Genomic DNA, 14,195 nt, shown 5'->3' with positions numbered 1-14,195 from the left:
AAATTTTTTACACTGTTTTTAAAAAACTTATGTTTAGCCTCGAACCGCATGGTCCATACATGTACTAATGGACCAATCTTGCGTATGCAACGCGGATAATGTAACATGTAATGGTGTTTCGGAATTAAATTCTTGTGTGGATATAACTCTTTAAAAAGACAATGATGATCCACAATAAGATGTTTTAGATAGTAGGTCATTCCTTCTGTGATGACAGGACAAAACACTATGTTTATAATCTGCAACAACAGAAGTAGTAAATGCCAGTGCTTATTTCCCTCATCAACAATGTCACCAAATATTAACGGAATATTCCGAATCAAACAGAATGTCTGAATGGCATTTAGTCCAATACCATTCCCTGCCTGGTCTAGATTTAATCTAGTCGGACGATTTTTTCGTTCCAAGTATCCATAATTAAATGAATAAACTCTGTTACATATGTCTTGTCTGGATATAATGCCAGATAGATACTCAAGAAGTAATTTTATTTCATATTGCCCAACACCCTCCAGGATATCATGCATTATATCCGGAGCGTAATTATCACAAATATGAAAATATTTCAAGTCATTGAGCAGACATGTGCGTTTAACACCAAAAGATGTAGTAATGGTAGGGTCAGCTAACAAATCTGCATAGTGCTGTTCATGTAAAGCTTTGTTTCGTAATACAACATTAGTGTCATCTTCACTGAAGACAGACTGTGATGATTTCTTGTCCATTAAACAGAACCGACAGAAATAATGGCCACTAAAGGATTCTACAAACCCAAGAAGTGTATGCATCCCTAAATTATCCCCTGTAACCTGGGCAATTGTGCCAAACAAGGGCTCTTTGGAGAAAGGAACTTGAATTCCTGAACTTTCAAGTACTTTTAAATCTTTAACAAGGGGCTGTAAAATGGCATCAAATCCATAATTCTTAACATCTTGTGCATGAAATAATGACAACAAATGAATATTCATTAAACTTGAATTCAGTTTTGGTGGGAAGTTTCTGAGAATAAAGTAAATGGCTCCGATTTTGTGGATGCCATGTTTGGAGCCCAGGGGATTAGCAGATTCAAATTCATCATAAAATAACTGTATCTGGAGTGCATTTTGTTGTTTACTGAACAGTGGGTGGTTTTTATAATAACTTCCATCGCAAAAATCTTTATAGACACTATTGCTACTCTTACTTGAATTTGACATGTATGTCCATATCTTAGAATTCCTAAAAATAAACTGCAAGGTTTCCAACAGGGGAATGTAAATGAATTTGTCAGTTACAGGGATTTGATCATACGTCCGTGTCACCCGATTCAGTCTACTATCATATCTTACCCCTAATTTGATCTCTGTAGGGTCAACAACAGCCCATTTCTCTTTGAAGTATTTTTTCCATTTGTTTTCTGTACTCAGTTTTGAAAATGGATTATCAAGATTATCAAAACAATCATCTATTTTGAATGCTGTTTCAATATCATCTGCACGAAGCAGATTCATCACATTACTTTTGATATTTGAATGAATTTCATGGACCAGTTCTTCCATATCCGATACTACAGATGTTACAACACTAGTTGCTACTCCACTGTTTTGCAATCTAGCAATAATAGATGCACACATTTCTTGGGTTTGAGTAACCATCCTTTTGTCATTGAAAGTCTCTGTTGATTCAACATCGATATTTAAATCTGACATTATGTGATCATTATCTCTGTCAGTTTGATTTTCTGTTACAATTTGGTCATTTCTTAAATCTGGCATTATCTCCATCTGTTCATCCTCTCCGTCAGTTTGATTTTCAGTCACAATTTGGTCTATAAAGTCATTTCTATGTACACTACTCAAGTGTTTTCGAAAACCAGCATAGGTCATAAAGCTATGTTTACAATTGCTCTGTGCACATTTTAAGTTCAGTTTTTTTCCTGGATAGTAAGCATGAATAAGTTTCAAATGACGAACAAGGTCATTGACATTGGACAGTATCAGTTTGCAAACAAAGCAGCGAAACATTTTTGCAACTAGAAACTAGTTCAAAAGTTTAGCTCGTAGGTCCTTAACTCTAGGGGTTTCACGAACTGTACCAACATCTATCTTGTAGATTGTTGTCTGGATGAATGTATACATTGCATTCAAGCAGTGGGGATATGACACACCAAAGACAAAGTAGGCTTTAAAAAGTTCATCAAAAGCAGAAAGGGAAGACTTTGCCTGACATGGAAGAAGTTTTCCATCCAGAACGACGTAGAAATCATGGATGACATTCTTCGCTGAGCCAACTGCAAGGAGATGTGGTTGAAGGCCTTCAGTCTTCTTAATGTGTTCAGCAAGACTGCGGCAAGACTGAAATGAGAGAGAGAAAAAAAATCAGAACACACATAACCCAACACATGATCCATAACGTTTCACAAATGTGTCCATGCCAACCTTGTGGAACTGCAAAATATGGTCCACTGCCTCTCTGATGCTTATCTTTGTGGATTTGTTCCTACCACCAGCAGAAGGTGGCAAAAGGTAGGCCAGGAGTAAAACAGAGGACATGTCACTGTCCCATCCTGCAAAAAAAGGGGAATTAACAGAAATTGACAATATGCATGTAGCAGACAAAGTTTTGTCATCATCTTTACAAAAAACATTACCTTGGCATTCGGAATCATCTTGTCCTTTACACTCGGCAGCTGAAATCAGGCTGTTCAGATGCAAGGTCGAAGTAAGTGTTTTTGCTTCAGCTATAATCTTGGGCTTTAGACTGTCCCACTGTTCAAGAAGTCTGGAAGCGGTCTCTGTTCCAAATTTGATGTCAAAATCTTGAAGTATCTGTAACAAATTGAAGTAAAACCTATAAACAAGAGAGATCCTAGACACCACAGTTTTATCATGAGATAATGTTTCTCTTCTCATTGAACTAATATATATATATATATATATATATATATATATAGTATCTTACCAATCCTTTAGTGTCAAGAAATCTTGGAAAAACTGAAAGCACTGTATTGGACTTCTCTGCATCATGAATAAGCTGCTGCCTGTGTTTGAACGTTGCTTTCATCTTCTCAAAAATCTGGTCCCTTTCTGCACAATGATTCATGAAAGATATTGCTTCTTTGCACTGGTCACCCTCCAACTGCAGTACCGAGTGATTCAAAGTTTCTCTACGAGCTGTGGGCCCTCCACTGCCGTCACTGTCTGATGTTCCACTTGACCTAGCACCCTGTTTGCTGTGGTGTCCGCTTTGCCGCGAAACGGTTTTCAGCCGCCAAGATATGTATCCTTGGTTGCTCTTTGGGTCATAAAAATGTTCCTTTACATAAAAACAAAGATTAAAGGGAAGATAAGATAAAATAAATTAAATAGAGAGATCAAATTAAATGTCTTAACTTGCCACTATTCTGGGTGTCAATGAGAAAGTACAGTGTTTAAAACCATAAACATTCCATTTTGATTTTTTTATTAGGTATTTCTTAACAATGAATACAATTTTTAAGTACTCACATATCCAGTTCTTGAGTATGGATCCTTTAGTGATGGGAACAGTGTTACAATTCCTAAAGCACAGCGGGTTTTTGTTTCTTTGGATGGGACACGTCTTAGAAAAAAACAATAAAAATTTTGAAAAATCTACTAAACCAGTTTTTTCACAAAAGTTTAAATTATGACTTACCCTTCTTTGCCTGTAATGTGCGCAACCACAATGTTGACTAAGTGCCGTCGGGTTGAGTCTGTGAATTTTCCTTGTTCTGAATATTGAGCCAAAATGGCAGGTCCTCCTGCATTTTCTTCTAAAATGCCTCTTATATACTATATATTAAAAAAAAATTTGGCTGTAATGTGTTCATAATATAAAAATGCAAAAAATAAAAAAAAATAAACAATCTAGCTAGTAAATTTTACCTGTTTTGCCTCAAAAGCCTCATCAAAACGAGGTCTCTTGGAGCTTGGTCCGGCACTGTCGTCAGTCTCAGATGACAGTGAAAGTGTGTCAGTTTGTGAGCTACAGGACGAATCGAGGACTGGGCATTCTGGAAGCAAAATAAATTGACACTTCAACAAAAACATACAAAATAATTACATTTAGTTAATGAAATGCTAGTTTTAAATAAATTTAATGAGCCAAATTAAATGTTTGGATAATTAAATTGTGTTTAATAACAACAAAACTACATTTACTCTACAATAAGATTGTATTTGTTATCATTAGCTAATGCTAAAGCTAACATAAACTAACAACGATCAATACTTATTATACAGCATTTATTCATTTTTGTTCATGTTAATTTAAGAATTATTAATTATTAAAATCAAACGTTTAAACTGTTAACATTAGTTAATGCACCATGAACTAACATTTTTTTCAATAATTAAATCAAATGGCTAAGGGTGTTTGTATATCACAGACACACTTACCAGAATCTTTGTCAACAACTTTCCATAGTATATTATCTGATCTCTCCTCCAGCAGGTCAGTGAATACATCCTCATCCACCTCCACGCCAGTATCATCTTGTAGTATCAGATCTTTGTCACTGATTGAAAATTTCCTCTTGACTTTATGGATAAGATGAGAGAGACAAATGAGCAACAAAACAACCATGATAATAAAATATTTAAATTAATTTAAAATTAATACCTTCAGTCATTAAACTGGTGTAATCTGCCCCATCAACTTTAATCAATTTCTTCTTTCCTTCATATAAAACTTTGAAGAGCATTGTTACTGAAAACAAAAACAAACAAGTAAATGAAGATAACATATTTGCAAGTTTAAGGTTCAAATAATATATACACATGGTTTCCTAAGGTTTGTTTGATGAAGCAATAGGCCTACTTTTTATTAACTATTTCTCTGCCAGCTTTATTAAAAAAAGTTGCCAGCCCCAGCACGTTTTGCAGGAAACAAACTCGTAAAAACGGCTAGGAAGTGTTAACTTTGATACAAAAACTGACATGAATTCCATAAGCTATCCATATGCTTACAAAGCACAAAGGTTTTCAGTGAGAACAACGTCTGTTTACCTCAGAGAAGGCGCATAGATTTAGCCAAAGACTATGAAAATGGCTGCACGATACTATCCCTCAATGTATTTAAATACGTTTACAAAACTCCCGTTGTGATACTACAACTGTAAAAGTAAAACTGTATCAACAGGTAATATGGTTTGATCAAACACTAAACCCCTGGTCAGAGCCTGACTCCACCCACTGGCAATATCTGAAAAATGCAAGAAATGTGGGCAGATCCCAACAGAGAGAGGGGACGAACTAAGCTCGTACCAAGTGTGTGGTAAGATCGTAACAAGGGCGTGGTGAGCTTGAACCTGCTTGTCACGAGTTAATTTTTGGACCCAACATTCAATAGAAAAATGCAACTGCAGTAGCCACCGTTCAACCGGAAGAGGGCTGCACTCAGACGTTTTTACACCATTTATATTCCAAATGTCAAAAAACTTACTAATATCAATGACAAGCCCGAATCTTACAGATCATTAACTACAAGAAAAGTTGGTTTAGAGGCTTAGCTACTCTTTAAAATAAACCTTGCTACTCTAAAAAAATTAAATGTTTGCAACCACTGTTTCATATGAGTACTGATGTGTTCACAACACAGACCTTATAAAAAATACGTGTATAAATAAAATGTAATATTTGAAACTAATCCACGTGCCAATTCATTTAGGCTTACCTTGTGCATGTGGTGGTCACACAAACAAGCTCGTGTATATAAATACATTAATGATCCGCGTTTTCCTCAGGTTTAGTGCGGAGAACCGATATAAATAAAGAGCTCTCTTTAACGTGCACATGATAACTTGTGCCGTGCATGATACGCAGTTGTGGCGCGTGCACATGATGCGCAATCAATAAACTAAAGAAGTTAACAGTGTGTATTATATACACGAAAAATGTAACTTCTGCGGATAATTATCACGGCAAATACAAACAAAGTCTGTTGCGTCGTTAACGCGATTTGACAGACTTTTAAACATAGTTAACTTACAGGTTAAGTTAAGGATTTTATTTTTGAACAACGTCATTTCACTTCGAACACGCCGCACGCGGCTTGTTCGAGAAGTCGCGTCTTTTCGGACAAAACTTCGCCATGTCACCCATGACAATATGTTTAAACACACTTACAAAACTCCAACTGAGAGACTGAAACTATAAAATTAAAACTATCAAGGGAAAATACTGCTGGATTAAACAAATACACCGTGATTTACAAAAACGATCTTCCCCGAATGCTTGCAACCAATGTGTAACATCACAAATATGTACAAATACATCCACAACAATTATTTAAAAGATAATGACTTATGTATACTGTAATGTTGGAAGGTAATTCACGTGCAAATTAGGCTTACCTGAGATGCACGTGGTGCTTCATCAAGCGAACTCAGAATCAGCAGCCACTTTATTAAAATATGTAAAACAAATTCAGATTGTTTGCATATAATCATATATAAACAATATATGTTAAATTGTTAAATTATTTCATTTTTAACCACACAACTCATTAAAAGACGACACGTACCGTTGAAGAGCGCGCTCATCTCCTCGTGGCTTCCCAACTGAAAATAGCCGTAAAGGATTCTGGGAATTGCACTGCTTATAGAGTTAAAAGTTTAACACTGAAAAGGAACTCCTTTTCTAGATGCAGTTTTACACTTGCAGATAAAAATGTACTCCGGTTTTAACACTGGGCAACACCAAAAAAAATAACACCAGAAATGTAACACCAGAAAATTTGCTGTGCATGGTTGCAGTGCAGGTAAGATAGCTAAGTTATTAGTTACATGTTTATGCCAAATTATGTCTGCTAACTGTTCGCTTGCCTACATGTAAAACGAGGTTAGAATAGCTGTTTATAAACATGCAGCGCTAATGTTACGGGCATATTTTTACTATGTTATTTTAAGTTACACCAACCGCAGTTGGTAAACAAACTTATGTAATGTTATGCTAATATTTGTACCGTTAGTCAGCAAAAGGATCCTTAACTTTTAAGGTCGAGGGAATAATTACGTGTGATTTTTTGGAGGAATACTGTATTAGGTTAACCACCTTCCTTTCAGTTTGTCGGCTAGGATAAGTAAACCACGCTATTTGCCGTAACTGTAGTGCTTAATTTGTAAATAAAGAGGTCCTCGAACACAGAGAGGCTTCTGTAAGTGGTAGGAAAAAAGTCACGTAGAAATCACCAGTGCATGCATGCAGCACGTTGGACATCGCGATATAACATAACAGTAAACGAAACATTCTGAACTTTGCCAGTTTAAGAGCCCAGCAGGGATACTATTTCGATTACGTTTTGCACGGATGTTTAGGTTGAATATATTCTGACATTGCTTTGGTTTCTTTAGTTCTGCCCACTCTTTTGTTTTGTGACTATGCATATGTGTCCTGTAATTGTTTTATTTGTTGATATTTTTCTAAACTGTGTACTTGATGCATTTAATAATTTGAAAACAAAGCTAGCTTTTTGAAGCTTTCCAAAGCAAGTTATATATTTTTCAGAAACTAGATTCTGGTTGTGCAGTGAATCACAGATACATGAGTACATATACACTGTCAGAAAAAAGGTACAAAACTGTACATTTTTTGTCACTGGGGTGGTACCCCAAGGTACCGTTTTGTACCTTTACAGGTACATAAACATAATACAATGTTGTACCTATTGGGGTACATAACTGTTCCTTAAGGATTCATTGTGTACCTTTAAATGTACAGTTAACTGTTTTGTACCCCTAAAATTTAACTGGTACAAAATTGTTCCTTAAGGTACAGAATAGGTCCTTGGAGTATATTATTGTATCCCATAAAGGTACAAAAAGTTACCTTTTAGGGTACCACCCCAGCGACAGAAAAAGGAACAACATTGTACCTTTTTTCTGACAGTGTAGCCTGTGTCTCAACACTATGAACAATACTGTTCTTGAGTCTAGCCTTCTCTACGATTTGAGTAATGTTACTGTGAAAGGTGAGCACTTTCAAATGCTTAAGACAATTTGACTTCCAAGTGACAAGAAAGGTCTATAGTTGCCTACCTATACAGTTGATACATGTAACATCCATTTCCATTCAACGTTATCACACTCTGGCCTTTATCAATGTTCTCGTAAAAAATGCTGAAATACATTTTTGAGATATTTAAAGCAATTACACTTTTGAGGGTACAGTCCTAAATCTGTTTATATTTGTGGTGCAACACATATTTACATAAATGCTGCCTTTTTTCAACATTTGTTCAGGGCCAGCTATGGCTACGTCTTCAAATACCCCCCTCCCACAAGATGATGGTCTGTGGATGTTTCTTCAGAGCCGAGGGATTTCTGAGGAAAATATTCAGAAATTGCAGCAAGACCATGTAGGTGACAGCACATTCATTCCTGCAATATATTATTTTTAAAGGGATAGTTCACTTTAAAATGAAAATTCTGTTATCATTTACTCATCCTCATGTTGTTAAAGCTGTATGAATTTCTTTTTTCTGATGAACACAAAAGAAGATATTTTAAGGAATGGTGGTAAACACACAGCAGATTGACTTCCATTGACTTCCATAGTAGGAAAAATATGTTGGAAGTATTGTGATAAATGATGAAGAAAACGTTTTGATAAATGATGGTAAGAACACATATGATGGTACCCATTAAATTTCATCATATTTTTTATTCCTACAATGGAAGTCAATGGTCACTATCTGCTGTGTGTTTACCATCATTTTGTAAAATATCTTCTTTTGTGTTCATCAGAAAAAAGAAATTCATACAGGTTAAGAACAACATAAGGATGAGTAAATGATGACTATTTATTTTAAAGTGAACTATCCCTTTAATTGTTTTACATTTTACTGAATCTCAGCAGATTATACAAGTAATCATCATAAATTAAACCCTAAACCCTATCACAGTTAGTGCCAATGCTTCTGATTTCTTTTTTATGCCAAGCGCACCTGCCTCTCCCAACAATGCATTCATGTCTTCCCTATTCTAGCCCTGTAAAATAAGGTTTATAGGTATCTTTAGGAGTCAATTCACCTCTATATTTTGGTCTCTACCCTGCATAAACAAGTAACAGTAGTTGTGCAGTAGCATCACCATTATACATTCTGGCAATGTGCTGACTTTTATGTTTATATAAATTAAATAAATAAATAAATACACAAAATAAAATATTATGCCCTTACAATTACTGCTTTCCATTTTGTTGTGATTTGATATTGTTTTAAAAGTATGGAGTAATGTTTAGATGTCAGCACAGGCCTTGATTGGGAGCTGAAGTAGGGAATCAATATGGAATAGCAATATTATGGAGTACATAATAGCAGTAATATATGGGAGAAGTGTTTTTCTTGTAATTAATGTAAATGGTTATATGAGTAAAGAGGAATACATGAAAGTAATCAGTCCCCTGTCTAAGTTTGATGTCAAGGATTTTCACTGTTAATACACTGTATTTTCGGCATCATGTCACTCAAACTTTATTGTTATGGTTACAACCATTTTTAGACAGCAGTTTTTGTTTTAAATTACTTCACATTTTAGCTCCTTTTTATTCCCATGCGGAAAAAAACAAGCAAGTGAAGAAAAATAGAAATAAATTGCTGATTTGTAGCTACTGCTAAGAAATTAATTTCCACTCATATGGAAATATAGCTATCTCCTAGATTTAAGATAACCAATATGTCTTACTGTATTGCTTTGTTTTTTATTACAGATTGACAGCTCGGTAGTTGGAGAAATGGATGATGCCACTTTGAGTGCTTACATTCCAGAATATGGTGATAGGATTGCTACAAGGCGTTTCTGTATGGAAAAACAGAGAAAAGGTGGTAATGATCTAAAAAGACAGTCTTTATTTGAAAAACTTAGAAGAAAGATGGGCACATTGACAAGCAATAAAGACACAGATCAAGATTCTGAGGAGGAGCATTCTATGCAGCCAAAAAAGATACATCTGAGAAATAACAAAAGGGCCGTGAAGATGACAAGGAAAATAGAACTAGGATGGATACACGACAAGAAACAAGTGAGAAAACGCAATGGTGGAGGAACCAGAGTTCTTGATATTTCCAAGACAGCCACAAAAACAGAAATTCTATCACAAGCTAAAAAGCTATTTTTACCCAATGAGAAATCGAGAAAGGGAAAGTGGGAAGAGTTCAGTCACAACATTGTTGACTTTCAGGAAGCATACCTTGATGAGGGTGTTAGTGTGGGAGAGCTCTATGAGACACATAGATTAGGGATTTTAAGATTTTACTTATTCACAAAGCACCTGACAAATGGAGATGAAGTGTTCACAGAGATGAAAGCAGGAACTGATGATGAACAGACAGATGCAGCGAGGCTAAATAAGCGACAGAAAAACACAACAGAAGATAATGAGCAGCCGACACAAAAAACACATGACAGTGAACAGCAGACACACACTGTGGAAGTTCTTGTCTCTACTGATGTAGAGATTGTTGATCTTTCATCTTTGTGTGATACATCAGAGGTAATTTTTGGCCCTTTGCAAGGTGGACCATTTTTAGAAGATCTTGATGACACAATCTTACATGAGCCTATAGAAGAGGCAAAGATAAACATCAACGCCTACAACTCAACTCCTGTCCATTCTGACACAGTGCCTGCTGGCCCATTAAGTCCTACTAATGAACTTTTGCATGTGACAGTGAAACTCCACAGAGTCAATCTCTTGGAGGAACTGATTGCCCAATTCAAGGATAAGGCGATGATGTCCTCCTCTGTGAAATACAGCTTCATTCATGAAATGGGTGCAGATGCTGATGGCGTGTCCAGGGATGTATATGCTGCCTTCTGGACAGAGTTTTTAGACTGTGCAGCAGAGGGTGCAGATGTGAGGGTGCCATCATTATCACCAAAATGGCAAGAGGAAGAATGGAAATCTGTTGGTAGGATAATGGTCAAGGGATTAAAGGACCATGGATATTTTCCTTCTCGTCTGGCTCAAGCCTTTACAGCAGCAATCACATTTGGTGAACACACTGTCTCACCTGATTTATTGTTTGACTCACTAATGTTGTATCTTAGTCAGTCTGAGCGTGATCTCTTGTCCACTGCTTTGCAAGACGCTCTTGTTGGTGATGATGAAGATGAGCTTCTTGATCTTATGGATCGCATGGGAGTAAGAACAGTACCAACACAAGAGAACTTGAAAACTGTGCTTCTCCAAGTGGCCCACAAGCAAATTATCCAGCAACCAAAATATGCACTGGATAACATGGCAGCAGTCGCAGGACCAACTCTCAGGGAGTTCTTCCCCAGTGTGCTGGATATACAGAAGATGTATGAGGATCTTAAACCATCAACCCGAAAGGTATTAAAGTTGATCACAGCCTCTCCAGCTACTTCAGCAGAGAACCAAAGTTTGCAATATTTACATCAGTACATTAGGGGATTGAATGAGATAGGCCTCCGGAAGATGTTGAGATTCGTGACCGGGTCTGATGTCATCTGCGTTAAAAACATTCAAGTCATATTTACCCCTTTGGAAGGGTTATCAAGGCGACCTATTGCACATACTTGTGGCCCAACTTTAGAGCTGCCATCAACTTACAACAGCTATCCTGACCTCCGAGCTGAAATGGAGGCTATACTGTCCAGCAACTTCTATACAATGGACATTGCAAAGAAGTGTCTCACTCACTCACATGTACACACTCTTCTCTCTTCCCCAGTTATAGCCTTATCAGTGCCATCTGTTTACTTTTAGATAGTGTGTGAATGTGAGACAGAGCACATAGGGGAAGTAATTAACTCAGGTGCATTTATTTTTTATTTTATGTTTTTCAGTTTTATCCAGAATGTCATTACCAAACTTACTGTAGAAACATGTTTACTGGCTAATGAACATTTTGTTAATGGACTCCAAATGAAACATTTACACACTGTAACAAACTTACAATAATCAAATTGATTTATTGATAATGATACAGGACCATTCAACTGCCAATTACGTTGCCCTGTTTGCATGTTAAATCTTAATATTGGCACTTGGCAGTGTTTGCAAATCTGTTCTAACATACAGCACTGTTCTGCTTTTTACAAATAAAAGCACAGGTTTCTCTCTTGTTTTCTGCAGATGTTTTCAAACAAATCGGGTCTTCACTGCAGATAACACACATGGATCTTGTCTCACACAGTACAATTTTTGACAACTCCACTGCAGTTCCTGCATTCACCAGCACTCTTTAGATAACATATTTAAACAGTCATCTCTACATTACCAAATAGGCATATTTCCTACATACACAGTAAATTACACTGGGGAGAAAAAAATGGTGCACTGCACTGGTTTAGCATGTATTTATATGATGCCAAATAATTGTGTAAAAAAGTGCTTTATGTGCAGCCCAGAGACACATGATAACAAGATACAATAATATGTTTGATTTAAAGGTGCAGTGTGCAAATTTTAGCGGCATCTAGTGGTGAGGTTGAGAATTGCAACCAACGGCTCAGTCCACTGCTCACTTCTTGCTTTTGAAACACATAGAGAAGCTATGGTAGCCCCCACCGGACAAATATGTCATCGTTGGAGACAACTTAGTAAAAAAATTTGTCCGTTAAGGGCTTCTGTAGAAACATGGCTGCACAAAATGGCGGCTTCCATGTAAGGAGACCCTCTGTGTATGTATATAAAAACATCTCATTCTAAGGCAATAAACAAATAACGGTTCATTATGAAAGGTCTTTATACACCCCATGATCATTTAGTTTTGTATATTATTTTGCATTTCTGTCAAGAGATCCTTCTAAAAATTACACACTGCACCTTTAAAGGCCATTCAAACATCATGTAGGTTGCCCTGTTACAATGTGTGTCAGACCACATCTGGTGATAAAAAATAGTTCCACCATAAGGACAAATGTGCCACTTTTGATCATGGCAGCATGTGATACCTTTCATTTGCAGGTACAGGATTGTTACAGTTCTGTGGTTGAGAAGTACTTTTAACATAATGATAAAAAAAAGAGATGATAGGGAGCTCAGTTGGGAGAAGTCAATTATGAAAGAATTGTCTATTATTGATTGCTTAAACACAGATCTTCTGTCAAACATTTACAGTGAATATCATGGTATATAACCTTTTCTGTTCAAACTGCAATTCTGTTGTTTTTTTGGCTATGAGTGGGTTGCTCACATTCAGTCATTTGATCCAGTAGCACAACTTGTGATTATTAAATTTGGGTGCGTATGTAAGCACGTAAGAACATGTAAAGATCAATGGCTTCCTCTGGAGAGGTTGGTGGATGAAGACTGTTTTCTGCAATGGCAAGGCAACAAATGTCAAACACTGTATTATCACAGGGATATGGTCCTCTCTCACGACATTCCTCCCTACAAGCCTGTATCTTCTGTTGGGATACCTCTTTAAGGTACTCCCTAGCACCAAAAAGTTGGGGTAGAGTGTACATCATCACTGGACGTCCACTTGGAGACACAGCATTTCTGGATGGGCGAATTCTGTGAGTGTTCCAGAGGTGAACAACATCTTGCAGTTCTCTCTAAATATAAAGAAAAAGAGTGGGAAAGAAAGAAAATATGGTCCAGTATGTTACAGTAGAGCCGTTTCTCAAACAGTTTCATGCATGTTAAATTCTATATTTGAAAACAATAAATCTCTGTATGTTAAGATTTGTGTTATATGACCAGGGTCAGATAAGTCCTCCCTCTCTCACATACTGTGTCCCACTAATGCAGAGAAACAAATTTCTTTCATCAAAATGTACATAAAAGTACCAGAATGAAATGAATAATAGGCTACTCATAGTGCTGTAAATTTTCCTTGTCAGTGTTTTACTATTATGATGTTTTTGGTTTAATATTAGATAGCAGTTTGTGCAACATCCATAACAGGATTAAAGGGATAGTTCACTTTAAAATGAAAATTATGTCATCATTTACTCATCTTCATGCTGTTCTAAACCTGTATGAATTTCTTTTTTCTGATGAACACAAAAGAAGATATTTTAAGGAATGATGGTAAACACAGCAGTAAGTGACTTCCATGGTAGGAAAAATATTTTGGAAGTATTGTGATAAATGATGAAGAAAATGTTTTGATAAATGATGATAAGCACTGAGTTGACAGTACTCATTAAACTCCATTTTTTTTATTCCTACTATGGAAGTCAATGGTCACTTACTGCTGTGTGTTTACCATCATTTCTCAAA

At 36.3% G+C, this 14,195-nt stretch overlaps 1 protein-coding gene across 1 annotated transcript; it reads right to left on the bottom strand.

The window, feature by feature from the left end:
- Positions 1 to 2,018: 2,018 nt before the first annotated feature.
- LOC141361701 (uncharacterized) lies at positions 2,019 to 6,740 on the bottom strand. The gene is made up of 11 exons (XM_073863378.1): positions 6,523 to 6,740; positions 6,353 to 6,400; positions 4,621 to 4,707; positions 4,398 to 4,538; positions 3,885 to 4,012; positions 3,655 to 3,791; positions 3,486 to 3,579; positions 2,941 to 3,294; positions 2,630 to 2,807; positions 2,418 to 2,545; positions 2,019 to 2,333 (listed from the first exon to the last, which is right to left on the bottom strand). Exons 3-11 carry the CDS (start codon positions 4,700 to 4,702, stop codon positions 2,019 to 2,021), a joined length of 1,557 nt encoding a protein of 518 aa, XP_073719479.1. The 5' UTR covers positions 4,703 to 4,707; positions 6,353 to 6,400; positions 6,523 to 6,740.
- Between the last annotated feature and the right edge of the window lie 7,455 nt (positions 6,741 to 14,195).

Source organism: Misgurnus anguillicaudatus, chromosome 24 (genome assembly GCF_027580225.2).
Source record: "Misgurnus anguillicaudatus chromosome 24, ASM2758022v2, whole genome shotgun sequence".
NCBI lineage: Eukaryota > Metazoa > Chordata > Actinopteri > Cypriniformes > Cobitidae > Misgurnus > Misgurnus anguillicaudatus.
Note: the sequence above shows the minus strand (reverse complement) of the source record. Positions and strands in the feature narration are given on the sequence as shown.